This window comes from Rhododendron vialii, chromosome 12a (assembly GCF_030253575.1).
Source record: "Rhododendron vialii isolate Sample 1 chromosome 12a, ASM3025357v1".
Taxonomy (NCBI): Eukaryota; Viridiplantae; Streptophyta; class Magnoliopsida; order Ericales; family Ericaceae; genus Rhododendron; species Rhododendron vialii.
The window spans coordinates 726,402-743,490 of NC_080568.1; the positions used below are offsets into that span (position 1 = coordinate 726,402).

Here is a 17,089-nt window from a genome sequence, read left to right on the forward strand (position 1 = left end):
AGTAGACGGAGGAGACTTGTGCGGAGTAGTCGGCGGCGAATCTTCCCGTGACACAGTGCAGGCCAGAGCTTCCGTTGCGGTCGATCGAGAGACAAACCCCAAATCAAACCCTCAAACGGACTCGACGGACGGCCCCAAGTAGGTTTGGCTCTTGATTTCGAAATTCTACTTTGACATCGACATGACTAGATAGCAAGGTATAAGAGCTCAGTGACAGCCTGCAATCATTTTATTTGAAAGAATCGACAAGAATGGAAAAATGATCATGCCAACGTCGTCGGTGTCCTCCTAGACTCTAGAGCTAAAAAGAGTCTGCTTTACAACACTCGGGCAGTTGCCATAGAATCTTTGGATTTTCTTTTCGACAGTGTATCCTTGATTGAATCGAATGTTACTAAGAGATGCCAAAACAGCCTAAGTCTTTGACTTTCTCCCTTCTCGAAGTTTCAAAGTTTGAGCTCGGAACAACTCGGTGTAGATGGCGTGATACCGTAACCGAAATGGCGTAAGCAGCACTGTGCCGGAGCCTGAGCGGTGTAAGTGATTGGCACTTTTAACCTGAGTGGTGTAAGCATCACGACATTCTCTCCGTTGTTCCTAATTTTTCGGTTTGAAACCTCGATGGGGTATTGGGCAAAGATTTAGAAAGTATCGATTTCCCGAAGCCCCATTGATTAAGGACTTGAAAATTTTGGTAACGTGCAACATCGAGATGCACGACTCGTCATCGGTCCAAGGCAACGCCGAATGGGCGCGAGGCAGACTCGACAAAAGACATCCTAAAAGCCGCCCTAGCATGCTCCTACGCAACTCGGTCATGAATGTATGTACAAGCATGCGATATGGAAAGCAGTAACACATAGACAGGATATGGGGGTTAGATACAAATAGTCCTACCCTGCGGGTTCCTGTCTTAGGTTGAAAGGTTCTAATGCTTTGTAAGCGCTGTAGAGGCCGATTTTGGCTTAAGGGGTTCCTCTAACTAGAGCCGCGATATACCTCCCACTGTAACGCGTAGAGCAAAACAATGGTCGAACGGTAGTGCGACTCATCATCGTCCAAGGTTGTTGGGCGTTCGAGGACCCCGGGCTCCAGTAAACTGTGCCGGTTACCCAAAACACCTCAACGGGGCTGACCAAACATCGATGCGAACGGAGAAAGCCGGAGAATGATTCGACGAGAGAGAAATGCAATGTTTTTGAAAACAAATGCCCTTTTGAGCTTGGCTCACTTTTATTGATCAACACTTGGAGAAAATTACACAAGCGAACAATAGTAAAAGGCCCAGTTCGGATTGGTCGGACACTGAGGTCCTGTTACGTTACCATTATGTTCTTCAGCAGCGCGGAGCATACTGTTTTGACAAGCTTTTTTGAAATTTGTTCATTCATGTATTAATCGCCAAATGCAAATCAATGCAATGAGTCCCCAGCGGAGTCGCCACTATGGGCACACGCCCCAAAAATTCTCGATTTCGGATTCCTTTTTAAAGATTGGGCGCGCCCCCCCCCCCCCCCTTTTTTTTGAAAAGCGCGGCGAAACCCCTCGATTCAGAGTCGCCACTCGGGCTTTAGCGGTGAAACACCCAAGGAACCGAACTCGAAAACGTTTGTCACGTTTGTTTGATTTTGAAAAAAGCATGGACCGGTCCGTCATCACCTTCGATATCTGAGGTTCGGGAGCCAGTTTACGAGAGGGGAAGGGTTTTATGGCACCCCTCTCGCCCAATCTGGAGATCGGTCTCTACTCAGACATTTTTCTTCGTAAAACGTTTGCATTTTTCTCTCATTTGATCATTTTTTAGCCAGTTAGGGCGGGGGAACAGTTAATGGGAATTAAAACTATAACAAGTTGTGATTCATGTGGCAAAATGGTTTATGGATGACTTGATTGCAATGCTAAATATAGATTGAGAACAAGCACTGAGCAAACTGGATAACTTGAAGTACGCTGCCCTGCAGGGACGTGAGCAGATTCTGTGTCAGCATGCCTTGGCCGAGCCACTGCATGCTGATAGAACATGCGCACGCCACCCCATAACTGGTGTACTCCACTTATTTGTTTGCCCAGTCTTTGTTTTCAACCCTCTGGGCTCTAGAAAGGGACCAGCACACACCCAGGACAAACCATGCAGTTAAATAAAGCAGAATATATATTTACAGATAGATGAGATGGCTTGAAGCCATGAAAATAGACAAGAAAACCCCTAAACAGAGTGGGGACATAAAAGAGGCCAAGATTAAGCTAGAATGCAAGGGCCAGCCACTGGATCCAAGTTTCAACTGCCGTACACCAGTCATGGACTGTCGTACGCACGTTTGATCCTGATCCAGTGCTTGGCTTTGCATCATCTAGGCTCTGGAACAGGACCAGAAGGATCCCAGAGGCCTTTTGAATAGACGAGGAGTAAGCAATAACTATTACATCTAAACAATTCTAAATATACAGAAAGCAGTAAACTGGTTATTTAGCATGCTAAGGTGATCAACAGAAATGTGAGATGACAGAAATGATGATCTATGATCCCCACGCCAGTAGTGCTCGTCCTGCCATTACTGGCGTACGGCATATATATACTAGCGTGCGCCAACGTCCATCTCATACGATTGTTGTATTTTTCCAGTCCAAGGCCAGGACTAGTATTGTTTACTAGCCTGGGCCTTGCTGGTTCCCCTCAGGAGTCGAGAACAGAAAAGAACGTAAAGGTGATATACCTTTTTGTATTGAGGTTTGAAGGAGGTATTGAGCTTATAGGTTGAAGATGGAGGATGAGATGATGACTGGATGTCAACAGGGTGTATGGAAGTGGGTTGCTCTCCTTTCTCTTTCAATGGAAGAAGAGAGATAGAGAGCTAGAAGAGAGGAGAGGAAGCTCTTTTCCTTCTTAATGTGTCTAACCCCTTGCAAATGAATGCAATGGGGGTATTTATAGAGGGGGAGTGACTGAGATCAGTTGGGACGAAGGCCTTGTTTGGCTGGTTGGAAGAGGAAGGGAGCCTCCCATGCATTAAATGCATGGGACTTGCCTTGATGGGGGGTGTAGGAGAGAGAGAGAACGCCTCTGCCGAGAGTAATCATCAGGGGGACTGTGGCCGACGTCAGGATGGCACAAAAGTCTCGTCCATGTGGCTGAATAAAGTTGATTTGACTGGATTTGACTGGCGTGCGCCATGTATGGACTGGCGTGCGCCACTTATAACCGGGTCAACGGTCGATGACTGACACATGGCAGTTAACTGGCGTACGCCTCCAAGACACTGGCGTAGGCCAGTTGGGTTTTGCTGGGGCTGTTTGGCTCTGGTTTGAAGGGTTTGGAATGGGTTTGAGAGAGGTTAGGGACACTCAAAGCTCAAACACACCCATCGTCCTCAGACTGTTCTCGACTATAATCATCATTGGGGTAATAAAAGATCGACAAATAACGTTATCTGGACAGTCCAGAATGGGGTGTCTACACTATCCATCTTCATATTCACAACAATCAATCTTCTTCTTTCCATACGAGTTGATTTCCAGCCGTTAGAAATTAGGGAGAGATTTTCCTTAATCTCTCTCCTTCAATTTACTTGCCTATTGGAGATAGGAATTGTGAAGAAGAGAATCCTTTCAATTGAATCTTTGATTGAGTCGAAGAACCCCTTTGATTTCGGTCGCCTCGTTCTTCTTCGAACCTCCTCTCTTGTTTTCATCGCCTCATTCTTCTTCTCACACGAAGAAACCCAATTTCTGGAAAATGATATCCTGTGTAGGGCACACCTTTAGATATGAGGGAATTGCTTATAAGTCCCTATAATAAAGAGTAATAGCATAATGAGTTCAATAGACACATATTATTCCAACTAAGCCCAAAAGACTAATTTAATCCCAATTAGGATGTGTTTGTTATCATCAAAATCAAAACCATGGGGCTAACAGTTAGGACACCGCCACGTGTTGTCTCTTAACTGTTATTTTCTCACCACATATTGATATGAGACCCATACAATTAGTTTTAAGCTCCATACAAATGTGTAGTGGTGGAGGTCCTGAAACACCACGGATTGTGGAAAGTGAACACTACTTAATTTTTCGAATGAGAGCGACAACTATTACAAAAAAAGCCTGCAACGCGATCCACGAACCATTCGACTACTTAAACAAAACACAAGTGGGTGTTTTTATCTATTTATTAGAGTAGCAATTTGGTTGGTTTTGCAGTCCTACATAATAGTCACATAGATCAGTCATATCTCCCGAACTCTGGTTTTCCCATACTTACTGCGTAGGCGGTTGCGCACCTTCCTCAAAAGAAACACAGAGGGATCGATTGGATATGACAGGGAAGGGTGACAAACCTCATGTCGTTTGTATACCATTTCCAGCTCAAAGCCATGTGAAAGCAATGTTAAAACTAGCAAAGCTCCTCCACCATAATGGCTTTCACATAACCTTTGTCAACACAGAGTACAACCACCGACGCTTACTCGAAGCTAGAGGACCGAACTCTCTCGACGGCTTGCCAGATTTCAGATTCGAAACGATTCCGGATGGGTTGCCCCCTTCTGATGCCAATTCCACCCAAGACATTCCTTCTCTTTGTGAATCCATTAGAGAAAACGCGCTGGAGCTGTTCCTGAGCCTTGTTTCCAATCTCAATGATACTAGTGCTTTGGATGTGCCGCCGGTCACTTGTATTGTCTCTGATGGGTTTATGAGTTTCACCATCACAGCTGGCGAAGAGCTAGGTATTCCTGTCGTAGTGTTCTTCACTCTGTCTGCTTGTGGATTCATGGGCTTTTATCAGTTTCGTAATCTACTGGAAAGAGGACTTACCCCACTGAAAGGTATGTTTTTTTAAGTGTATAAGATTAGGCTTACTCAGTGATGCTGTCTTTATTTCACTGGTATGCTACCCTTAAAATGACGGCGTAAAGGGCTACGGAAGGGATGGCGTCGGGTTATTGATGGTGGTTGTACCTCAAGTGTTTGTGGTGCTGACATGGTAGTAGCGTGTGGAAAATGTTTTCAACCAAAATCTATCCATTTTCTATTGACAGAAGAAAACGTTTCCCGTTGAGAATAATTTTTGTCACGCTAAACACCCAAAAATAATTTTGTATTTTTCGCCTGTAATGAAAATCACATGTTTCCTAAATGATATTATTTGTCTGTGCAGATGCAAGCTACCTAACAAATGGGTACTTGGATACCATTATCGATTGGATTCCAGGAATGAAAGATATTCGTCTAAAAGATTTGCCAAGCTTTATTAGAACTATGGATCCCGATGATATCATTTTTAAGTATTGCATGGAATCAATGGAAAAGTCATCAAAAGCTTCAGCAATTGTTCTCCAGACTTACGCAGAGTTGGAGCCTGGTCTATTGAACGCTCTAACGTCCATGTTCCCCTTTGTCTATTCCATTGGACCTCTTCAGTTACTTTTGAATCAGATATTAGCTTACGACAAATCAAATTCTATTGGATACAATCTATGGAAAGAGGAATTCGAGTGTCTGAACTGGCTCGAATCCAAAGAACCCGAATCCGTTATTTATGTGAACTTCGGTAGCATGGCGGTGATAACCCAAAAACAATTGGAAGAGCTTGGCTGGGGAATTGTGAATAGCTGCCACAACTTTTTATGGATTATTAGGCCTGATTTAGTAATGGATGATGATTCGGACTCTGTATTTCTGCCGCCTGAATTGGCTATGAAAACAAAAGAAAGAGGTCTAATAGTAGCATGGTGCCCACAAGAGGAAGTCCTAAACCACCGATCCGTGGGGGCATTTATGATGCATGGCGGGTGGAATTCGACTATTGAGAGCTTGTCGGCTGGAGTGCCGATGATCTGTTGGCCGTGCTTTGGTGATCAACAGACGAATTGCAGATACATTTGCACTGAATGGGAGGTGGGGATGGAGATTGGTGGTGATGTGAAGAGAGATGAAGTGGAGAAGGTTGTTAGTGAGGTAATGGGAGGAGAGAAGGGGAAGAAAATGAAGGAAAAGGCTATGGGGTGGAGGGAACTGGCACAGAAGGCTACTGGTTCAGATGGGTCATCCTCTTTGGATTTAAACATGTTGGTGAAGAAAGTGTTAGACTCTACGGGAGGCTAATGGTACAATTTTCTGACCAAAGCACCCCTGGTTTTAGGTGTGAAATCGTGCTAAATTCAATGTATGTGTGATGAATTTTTGGAAAAAATTGGAGAATGTTTAATTGGATTTGCCCTTGCCCAGATGGGCTCTTTGTTTACGCTTAGGAAAGCGCTCCTTGAATTCTCTTACAAATCTTTTTTGCGTTCATTTTTTTACGAAAAAAATGCAATCTTTTTAAAGGTTGAGATTTACACATCTAACATTTATTTAGGGACGGAGGGAGTACTTGTTAATGTTGAAATAGTGGTTGATCAAAACCTTTTACAATTGAAGTGGAGATTAAATCCAAAGTTAATGAGGGGTTGTGGAGCTGTATATTTTTAGTTTTTTTGGTTTTTTTTTGGAGTGTAAAGCAAGCTTGAATTATGAGAGCCAATATCTATTAGCTTGGATTAAACAACTAGTAACAATCATTCAGGTCTCATTTGGCTACAAAAGTCATTTGGCTTATTTTTTGTCCTTATTCAAATTTTTTCACATTTGTTAGTTTTTCGTCGATTTTTTGGAAATTATTGTTTTGTCATGATGAGAGGAATCTAAAAAATAAAAAATTACGATAGAAATCTATTTTTTAATAAAGATGAAAAAATTGGCTTATTGGCTTATTTTCGTCTTTATTCAAAAAAATTATATTTTGATCATAATTTTTTACTTTTTAGATTCCTTTCGTCATGACAAAACAATAATCCTCAAAAGTCGACAAAAAAACTAACAAATTCAAATTTTTTAATAAAGACAAAATAAATAAACCAAATGACTCATCCGAATCCGAATCCGAATGGACCCTCAGTTGAGTTATTTTCCCAAAGGTCTCCCTTGAAATTATTGTTGACTTGGGAGGCCCTTGTGGCTCCATCCTCTCACTTTCAGCAGCCATTGCACCCAAGTGGGCTTTCACCTCAGCCTCCAGAGAAGACTTTAGCAGCCATGGAGAAATGGCTAGAGCTGCGCCTTTGTCTCCCTTGACATGCAAACAGTTCCATAGCTTGGGTCTATAAGACCAGCCTTGGATTTGGTTTATTTGTATCTGTAAAATCTGTGTAGTCTGAGTGAGAGTGTGTGAGACTCTGTAAAACTTAGACCGGTGAGGTTTTTCATGGTTTGTTACGTTTGTGAATAAATCGGAGTTTTCCTCAAAATTTGTGTGCGTGTGCTTGTGGTTTGCTTGGTTTAGATCCTATTGCACATCACAATTATAGGTCTATTATTGAAATACCATCAGTATCCATTATTCACCACAGATTTGAGTACTTACAAAAGATGTAGGACCAAAGTCTCTTCAGATAAGCTTATCTGTTGAGATCCACAACTACGCCTTACTCTAACTTTTTCTTATTTTCATTTAAATAAAATAAAAAAGATTCATCTGGTTAAGGAATTATAATTCCACATTGTTTGAGAGTGAAATGGGTGCACTTAATAACATTTGGAACCTCTCCACTCATTGCCAATTAGCTTTGAGTTGGAAATAAAGTTAAGTTTTCACATAGTATCAGAGCGGAGCCCATTACAGCCACACTTTAAAAAATTCATAATTCACACCCCGCGATGACATATTGGTAAAAAAACTGCACGATGGTAAATCCAAAAAGAGGCTACATTGGAAATGATATCAATCACTATGTTAGGATCAAACGCTTACCATCTTACCAAAATTGGTAATGGTAAAGTAAAGGTGCAACTCTATTTCCGTATACTAAAGGCGTAGCAGGCCTCAAGCGTCACGGTTCGACCCGCGTGGACAGAATGCTGGCCCGCGACCAACACTGGATTTGTTTAATTGAAGGGAAAATGCCGGCCCAGGACGTGTTTTGATAATTAATACCCGCCAAGGACATTTTCAATATTAACAAATGTTCTTAGTTTGTCCTTGGCGGATATTAATTATCAAAACACGTCCTGGACCGTCATTTCCCTTAATTGAACTCCCCGCTAGTGAAGGTGGAATTGGGTATTGGGTCCTCAGGGATTTGTCGGGTTGCATGTAAAGACACCCTGAGTTATCAAAAAAGAGAAGAAGTGATCTTGAAAGATATAGTCGTCTCAAACAAACATCGGAGGGATGTCTGATATGGAAGTACTGAATAATGGTGATAAGCCTCATGTGGTTTGTATACCACTCCCAGCTCAAAGCCATATGAAAGCGATGTTGAAACTAGCAAAGCTCCTCCACCGTAAAGGCTTCCACATAACCTTTGTCAACACAGAGTACAACCACCAACGCTTACTCAGAGTTAGAGGACCCAATGCTCTCGATGGCTTGCCCCGTTTCCGATTCGAAACGATTTCCGACGGGCTTCCTCTTTCGGACAATACTAAACCCTCCCAATATCCCGTTAGTAAGAACATGATACCGCCGCTTCTCAAACTTCTTGCCATGTTGAATGACACAAGTACAGCGGCTGCCTCATTGCCCGGTGTGGCGCCTCCGGTTACTTGTATTGTCTCTGATGGGTTTATGAGTTTCATCACCGCTGAGGCCGGTGAAGAGCTCGGTATCCCGGTCGTAATGTTCTTCACTCTGTCTGCTTGTGGTTTCATGGGCTTTTATCAGTTTCGTAATTTACTCGAAAAAGGTCTTACTCCACTAAAAGGTATGATTCTCTTTTCTAAATACTCCAGTTCGTGTAGAACTATGCATACTTGTACAAAACTAAACACTCGGTTTATCTCGGCAAAAGAAAAATTCCCTCAAGAATGATTCTTCTGAGGGAAAAATCAAAAGAAAAGAAATTCAGAACCTAAAAAATGTCTTTTGGTTGAAACGAACAAAGAATAACAAAACATTACTCTGTGATTGAGATGAAAATTACATGTTTCTGTGCTCATATCTTATTCGTGCGCGTAGATGCAAGCTATGTAACGAATGGGTACCTAGACACTATCATCGATTGGATTCCAGGAATGAAAGATATTCGTTTGAAAGATCTGCCAAGCTATATTCAAACTACAGAGCCAAACGATAAAACTTTTGAATTCTGCATCGAAGCAGCCGAGAGGTCTTCCAAAGCATCAGCTATCATTCTTCATACGTTTGAGGCGTTGGAGCAGGATTTATTGAACGCTTTAGCATCCATCTTCCCATTTGTCTATTCCATAGGCCCGCTTCAATTACTTTTGAATCACATATCAAAGAAAGACGAGTCGGAGTCCATCGGATACAATCTATGGAAAGAAGAATCCGAGTGTCTCAAATGGCTTGATTCCAAAGAACCCGGATCCATAATTTACGTGAATTTTGGTAGCATAGCGTCAGTAACCTCGAAACAACTGGAAGAACTTGGTTGGGGACTTGTGAATAGCCACCACCACTTTTTGTGGATAATTAGGCCTGATTTGGTAAAGGGTACGGATGAATCAGACTCTGTATTTTTGCCGCCTGAATTGTCTGCAGAAATCGAAGAAAGAGGTTTAATAGTAGCGTGGTGCCCACAAGAGGAAGTCTTGAACCATCCGTCAGTTGGGGGTTTTGTGACGCATTGTGGGTGGAATTCGACTATTGAGAGCTTATCGGCAGGAGTGCCGATGATCTGTTGGCCGTTTTTTGCCGATCAGCAGACGATTTGCAGATATGCTTGTACTGAATGGGAGGTTGGGTTAGAGATCGGTGGCGATGCGAATAGGGATGAAGTGGAGAAAGTTGTGAGAGAGCTTATGGGAGGTGAAAAGGGGAAGAAAATGAAGAGCAAGGCAATGGAGTGGAGGGGATTGGCAGAGAAGGCTACTTGTTCAGATGGGTCATCCGCTTTGAATTTGAACTTGCTGGTGAAGAAATTGTTAGATCCAATGGGAGGCTAGCTACAATCTGCAGCTGTTCTCAGTACTCCGAGGTATACCTCTGTTTTCAGTGGGAAATTATAGAACTAGATGTTATGTATTTTACATAGAATTATTGCTTGAAGGGGATGCTGTTGTACATCTTTGGGGGTGTTTCGGTGCTGATTGTTTTGGTGGATTCTAGTTTGTGATTCTGCTTTGTTTGGATTGGTTTGTGATTTAAGACTTTGAGTAGTGTTTTTAGATAATGAATGGAGAGAGAAATAAGAGTAATGATTGGAGAGAGAAATAAGAGTAATGATTGGAGAGAGATAGAGTGAGAAATAAGAATAATGATAGAAAAGTAAGAGAGAATTAAAAGTAATGATAGAAATATTTTTTGAGTAGAGTAATAAAGTGAACAATGCATATTTTTTGGATTTTAGAAAACTTGTAATGTTTGGTGTATGTATGAAAAATAAATTATGCATCTTGAAAGTGTTTGGTAATATAATCTGATTACTAAATTGTGCGTACATTTGAAAATTTGGTGATCAGAAATAATCGCCGAAGTTGATCACTAAAGGTGACAGGAGTTCGTGGGTGCTCGGAGCAGTAGGAGAAATTTTTTAGTGCTGGGTGGGTACCACGTCACCCGGCTGATGTGGTGCCCGAATGAGCACATCTGAATCATCCAAAGTGTATTGGACGGCTCAGATTGAAACACTCTCTCTCCTTTTTCTCTCTCCAAATTCGAACCGTCCAAAATCGAAATGGACTGCCCGGATGCTCCGGGCGGAAACCACGTGATACCCGCTCAGCACTTAAAAATGTCTGTAGAGGAGAGAGGAGATGTCATTACGTTGAGGTTTTACAGCCCTCCGATATTGTTACATACACTAGATGTGTTTCAAAAACTTCACACATGTATCGTCAATTTCTGATGTGAATCTTTTGTATCTAATTTTTTGCCCGCTTCACAGCCGATATGCGACTGCTTCAGCCACTTCATTTGCTCAGGCGCTAAAAATAATATTTAAAAATTCACGGATGATGCTAATGGCAGACCCGAGGGAGTGTCCGGGCCAGTGCACAACTCCCTCTATATATATGACATTTACAAGTTAATTTTAAAAAATGTGTGTGGAATTAGCCACTGCAGGCCTCTTGCGTGAAATATATAGGCTGCGTGTATAAATTTAAATGGCTTCTACGCCCGTACACACAATCTCGTCTCTTCCTCGTACCTCACAAACTAGTATCGATATATAATTGGGAAAAATATTTCTTGCTATCATCAATATGTACACGTGGTTTGACCCCAGCCAGTTACAAATTATGCGTCCGCCACTGGCCGGCCGCTACACTCACGTCCCTCCATGTATCATTTGGAACTCCCGCTACTGTTATATTGTTACCAATACTCTTACGTTGTCTGCTTCCGCTATTTAAAACTTTTGCTAGACTTCTAGGTAGCTAAGATACCACCACGTGTTGTCCTAGCTCTTTTCTCACCAAGCATTCATTGACATGAAAACCATACAATTAGTCTTGAGCCTCACATAAAAAATGTTGAGTGATGGATAGACCTAAAGCACCTCATGATTGCGATGCTCCGGGAGCAAGAGCACAAGGCAACGTTACTATTGTACAAAATCCTTCCACGCTATCCACATTCCACAACCAAATTGAATTTTCTTCTACAGAAATAAACAGGAGGGTGTTTTTTTTATCTTATAAATGATTTGGCTGGTTTGGGATTGATAGAAGAAAGATGTCGCGTAGTTAATTAATTTTAACATTTGCAAACATCAACGGATCATCGTGTTATATATATTGAAAAATATATGCAGTAGGTGGTAGTTATTATTATTCAGCAGTCTTCAGGGATGAGGAAATAATTCCAACCATTGAAGTTTGCAGTCATACTTCCATACTCTGAGGCCTTGTTTTTGTTAAGGTTTTTATTTTTTTAGTACTTATTTTTCGTTTTACGAGACATGCAATTCTCTCATAATATATTATTTTTAATTCAAAAGATAAGTGGTTATTTTAAAAAAAAAGTATTTATTTTAGTTAGTGGAATACACCCTATAAGTCATGCATAGTTGTTTGCACACTTTCTAAGTATTATATTTGCTTCCAATTAATGTTTATAGTAAAGTATAAGAATCAAACATGAATATCACCAATAAGATAGATTTTTTCACGGCCGCTCCGTGAACAGGATGTTTACGGAGCGGCACAATCTCAGTCGTCCATTTGCGCAATTAATGGCTGAGATTCGTTTTCAATTATGACCGGTCACAATTAACTTTTTCCCAAAAAAATTTCATTAAAATCTAAACTGTCCAAATCACTTTTGGATGGCAGCGATTCACTTCCGTAAATTTTCTTTACGAAAACTTCCGTAAATAAGTTTTTCTCATCCCGAACTATCGACGCATCATTGCGTCCTTAACACACCAAGCACCATCTTCCCTTTTTTGTTTTACCACTGATCGAGGAGGTGGTACGTAAGTCAAGTTGGCAAAGATGCGGGGTGAAGCGCTCCCTAGCCTCCTTATCCACGCAGTCGCGCGTTCGAAGCCGCTTATGGTAATAATTCTCATGAACTAGATGTTTTGCGGGAGGACGCGCGACTTTGATCAGTATGCATGATATGATTTAGTGGGATTGTGGTGACGGAATGTTCCTTTTGAGATGGTGGTTATATTGCAAGAGCACCTCCCCGTCAAACATTTCACAATAGGACGGACCGAGGGATTCCTATGTTGGTTGCTGTTCTAATTGTTTTATGCATGAGATGATAAAAATAAGATCCATCTTCCTTTGCTCTAATCAGATTCAACGAACACACAATTCACGAGTTCAAAGTCGTGATGATATTACAGGCCTGTATGGTGGTGATGGTATGTGGCCAGAAATTAAATATACATAATTGTTTCTATCTACAATGATGTTTGTACTGCATGGTTTATAATTAAGAATACAGACCTGGTAAAGTTCATCAGAAAAAAAAAAAAAAAAAGAAAGAAGAGGAACTATCCATGACAATAAATCAACGGTCCAAAACTCTTTTCTGAAAGATCAAAACTTTTTTTTTTTTTTTTGGTAAAATGCGATGCATTAACCAACTACATAGAGTTTACAAATCGGGGATAAACAACCCCTATCAAATCTGCATAAAAAAGATTAGCAATACAACTAGGGAAATACGGGTAGATCTACAAATCTCCCACCGAAATCAATGCGTCCTTTGCTAATGCATCCGCACAATAATTTGTTTCACAAAAAACATGTTTGATAGAAACCGTGTCAAACTCCGCCATTAGAGACATCAGACAGACCTGCAATCAAAGAATAATATATTACCCATTGGATAAGTTTCAGTTTGCTCATTTATAGTAGTTGAACTACCCCCAAAGCATCCACCTCAATTTCAAGTTTTTTCACCCTTTCGGCCTTAGCAAGACTCACTCAGCCCATCCCGCAAGGCCCAAAATTCCGCCATCAGACTAGAGGTTGCCGTCATGTTTCTATGAAATCCTCCCAGCCAATGGCCAAAGATGGTCATGTAGATCCCTCCCGTACAATACAAACTGTACCCGGAATATATTTATGCAATTTCGTAAAAATTTCTTTATGAGTTAGACATTATTTGTTCTAACTCCCGTTGAAATGCAAATTCCCCTTCTACAATTGAAGAAATCAATGTCAGGTAGGACCCAGTCTCTGTCATGCAAGAAATTTGACAAATCAATTTAATTTCGCTGGCCATCTGAAAATCTTGTGGTTAGCGCAATCATATCCAATCAAAGTATTTCAAAAAAACGGACAATGTGGGATTTGATTCCTTGTAAAGTCTCATGATAATTAGACTTTACACACAATATATATACACAATAGGTTTGAGTATAATGATTTAAAAGTGTGGGTTGCATCAATTCTGAGTCACTTCTGACAGTGCCCGTGCTTTAAGGCAGAGAAAATCTCAAAACAATTAGACCAAATTCCAGAACACTTTTTAAAAAAATAAGTACTTATTTTATATTTTTAAATTTAAAAATAATGTAAATAAAAAATAATTATTTGATTTTTTTTTACACCGTATTAAAGATCTCATCGAGATCTTTTAAATAAGATCCATATTATATATTTTTAAATTTCAGTAAGTCCATTATTTTTTAGCTTGAAATTACTTTATTAAAAAATAAATAACCTAGTAACCTATGAAAGAAAAGAAAAAATAAAGTAAATAGACATAAACTTCCGGTTTTCAATTTTTTTTTAAATCATCGTTTTCAAATAAGAACTACTACCCACACAGACAAGTTGTGCACAGATTGTGCACAGATTTTATTGTGGAACCCACCCACACAAACAATTCGAATCGTTCATTAAATGTAAAATATTTTTTAGGAGTCCTCGCTAAATATCAGCTTAATCTGATACCTATAAGTGTTCAATCCAATCATCTAACTTTTCATTACTTTTCATTCATACTTCAGGATGAAGAAAAGTTCAATGAATTGTATCGAGCACCTAAAAGTATCGGATTGAGCAGATTTTTTAGCGAGAACTCTCGAAAAAATATTGTATATTTAATGAACGGCTCGGATTGCTTGTATGGGACTCATGGTAGATCCCACAACAAAATTTGTGCACAATTTGTACATGACTTTTCTGTGTGGACCATAGTTCTGAATACCGTTTCGGACAAGGTACCGATTTTCCTACTAGTTCGGTACGTACCGGTACCGGTCAGGTACTGGGTACCGTTTCGGATTTACCGCAACTACAATATATATAACAATTATATATAATTATAATTCAAAAAAATCCCCCATATCATACAATTCATCATAAAATATCTCCACTAGAGATTCTCTAATCCCACATTGCTTAGTTACAAAACTCTTTTCCACTTTAAATGACTTTGCACACTAGTGAACTTGTGAATGAGAAACCAATAAAAGGTCTCGCGCGCACGGGAAAATGTGCCGTGGCTGAAGGCAATTTGGAAAAACTGATTCGGAAACCAATTAACCGGGTGCGCGTCACAGGTTATTCATGCGCAAGGGGGGTGCAAATCCGAAATCTAAGCCTCGCGCACGTACTATGGTTAAGCCCATATTTTGATAAAATTTTTAAAAACGTTTTTTTATTTTTGTTTTTTTTGGGACCAGAACAAAAAAACGTAGCGTAAAAAAAAAAATTATTGGCAGACATCCTGTTTTCAAATACATGGAACACTGAATATTATTGGCAGCCCACAGACCTATTTTTGGCTGTTTTCTTTTGTTGAACTATATTCAACGTAAGCCAAGTAACTAGTAATTATGAAAGAAAGGAAAAAAATAGTAACTAGTCAGCATTGTTGATTAGTTGTAATTAATGAGATTAGTACTCATATCAAATCCTTGAGTACATGGTGCCTATCACTTGACAACCACTCCGCTTGCAAACGACCCACTTGAACATTACTGTTGTGTCGAATTGCCATACGAGCCTAACAAATTAGAAACAAGTGTAATGTTCACCCACTTATTCAGCAAATGAAGCAAATTATATTTGAAAAAAATTCAATCAGAGAAGTCGATCGATAACAAGAACAAGTAGAATTTTTTTTCGATGGATTGAAATAAATAAGTCGTCGATTTTTCCCCTGATATTAATTAGTTAAATAGAACATGGCGGTACTCCTAGACTATATGTATAATTTCTTGTTAGCCGGTCCTTGTTCCATCAAAAAACAAACAAACAATATCAGGGTGTTTAAAATGCACTCTAATTTGGTTTTATACCAACAAATTTAGGGCTGCAATCGAACCGAGCTGCTCGCGAGCAGCTCGTAGCTCAGCTCGTTAGTGGCTCGTTCAAGCTTAGTTACAAAACTCTTTTCCACTTTAAATGACTTTGCACACTAGTGAACTTGTGAATGAGAACCCAATAAGAGGTCTCGCGCGCTCGGAAAAATGTGCCGTGGCCGAAGGCAATTTGGAAAAACTGATTCGGAAACCAATTAACCGGGTGCGCGTCACGGGTTATTCGTGCGCAGGGGGGGTGCAAATCCGAGATCTAAGCCTCGCGCACGTACTATGGTTAAGTCCATGTTTTGCTAAACTTTTTAAAAACGTTTTTTTTTTTTGGTTTTTTTGGGACCAGAACAAAAATACGTAGCGTAAAAAAAAAATTTATTGGCAGACATTCTGTTTTCAAATACATGGAACACTGAATATTATTGGCAGCCCACAGACCTATTTTTGGCTGTTTTCTTTTGTTGAACTATATTCAACGTAAGCCAAGTAACTAGTAATTATGAAAGAAAGGAAAAAAATAGTAACTAGTCAGCATTGTTGATTAGTTGTAATTAATGAGATTAGTACTCATATCAAATGCTTGAGTACATGGTGCCTATCACTTGACAACCACTCCGCTTGCAAACGACCCACTTGAACATTACTGTTGTGTCGAATTGCCATACGAGCCTAACAAATTAGAAACAAGTGTAATGTTCACCCACTTATTCAGCAAATGAAGCAAATTATATTCGAAAAAAATTCAATCAGAGAAGTCGATCGATAACAAGAACAAGTAGAATTTTTTTTCGATGGATTGAAATAAATAAGTCGTCGATTTTTCCCCTGATATTAATTAGTTAAATAGAACTTGGCGGTACTCCTAGACTATATGTATAATTTCTTGTTAGCCGGTCCTTGTTCCATCAAAAAACAAACAAACAATATCAGGGTGTTTAAAATGCACTCTAATTTGGTTTTATACCAACAAATTTAGGGCTGCAATCAAACCGAGCTGCTCGCGAGCGGCTCGCAGCTCAGCTCGTTAGTGGCTCGTTCAAGCTTAGTTACAAAACTCTTTTCCACTTTAAATGACTTTGCACACTAGTGAACTTGTGAATGAGAACCCAATAAGAGGTCTCGCGCGCTCGAAAAAATGTGCCGTGGCCGAAGGCAATTTGGAAAAACTGATTTGGAAACCAATTAACCGGGTGCGCGTCACGGGTCATTCGTGCGCAGGGGGGGTGCAAATCCGAGATCTAAGCCTCGCGCACGTACTATGGTTAAGCCCATGTTTTGCTAAACTTTTTAAAAACGTTTTTTTTTTTTGTTTTTTTTTGGGACCAGAACAAAAAAACGTAGCGTAAAAAAAAAAATTATTGGCAGAC

The 17,089-nt window shown here is 40.2% G+C and overlaps 2 protein-coding genes across 2 annotated transcripts; both read left to right on the forward strand.

The window, feature by feature from the left end:
* The first annotated feature begins 4,231 nt into the window (after nucleotides 1-4,231).
* On the forward strand, nucleotides 4,232-6,241 carry LOC131310841 (7-deoxyloganetin glucosyltransferase-like). The gene is made up of 2 exons (XM_058338072.1): nucleotides 4,232-4,823; nucleotides 5,156-6,241. The coding sequence occupies exons 1-2, from the start codon at nucleotides 4,313-4,315 to the stop codon at nucleotides 6,100-6,102; spliced, it is 1,458 nt and encodes a 485-aa protein (XP_058194055.1). The 5' UTR covers nucleotides 4,232-4,312; the 3' UTR covers nucleotides 6,103-6,241.
* A 1,853-nt stretch (nucleotides 6,242-8,094) lies between these two features.
* Nucleotides 8,095-10,169, forward strand: LOC131311567 (7-deoxyloganetin glucosyltransferase-like). The gene is made up of 2 exons (XM_058339060.1): nucleotides 8,095-8,738; nucleotides 8,993-10,169. The coding sequence occupies exons 1-2, from the start codon at nucleotides 8,207-8,209 to the stop codon at nucleotides 9,940-9,942; spliced, it is 1,482 nt and encodes a 493-aa protein (XP_058195043.1). The 5' UTR covers nucleotides 8,095-8,206; the 3' UTR covers nucleotides 9,943-10,169.
* The last annotated feature ends 6,920 nt before the right edge of the window (nucleotides 10,170-17,089 follow it).

Coding starts and splice junctions, on each gene's coding strand:
- LOC131311567 (XM_058339060.1), top strand. CDS start 8,207: ATGTCTGATATGGAAGTACTGAATAATGGTGATAAGCCTCATGTGGTT. Junction 8,739..8,992: donor AGGTCTTACTCCACTAAAAG/GTATGATTCTCT, acceptor TCGTGCGCGTAG/ATGCAAGCTATGTAACGAAT.
- LOC131310841 (XM_058338072.1), top strand. CDS start 4,313: ATGACAGGGAAGGGTGACAAACCTCATGTCGTTTGTATACCATTTCCA. Junction 4,824..5,155: donor AGGACTTACCCCACTGAAAG/GTATGTTTTTTT, acceptor TTGTCTGTGCAG/ATGCAAGCTACCTAACAAAT.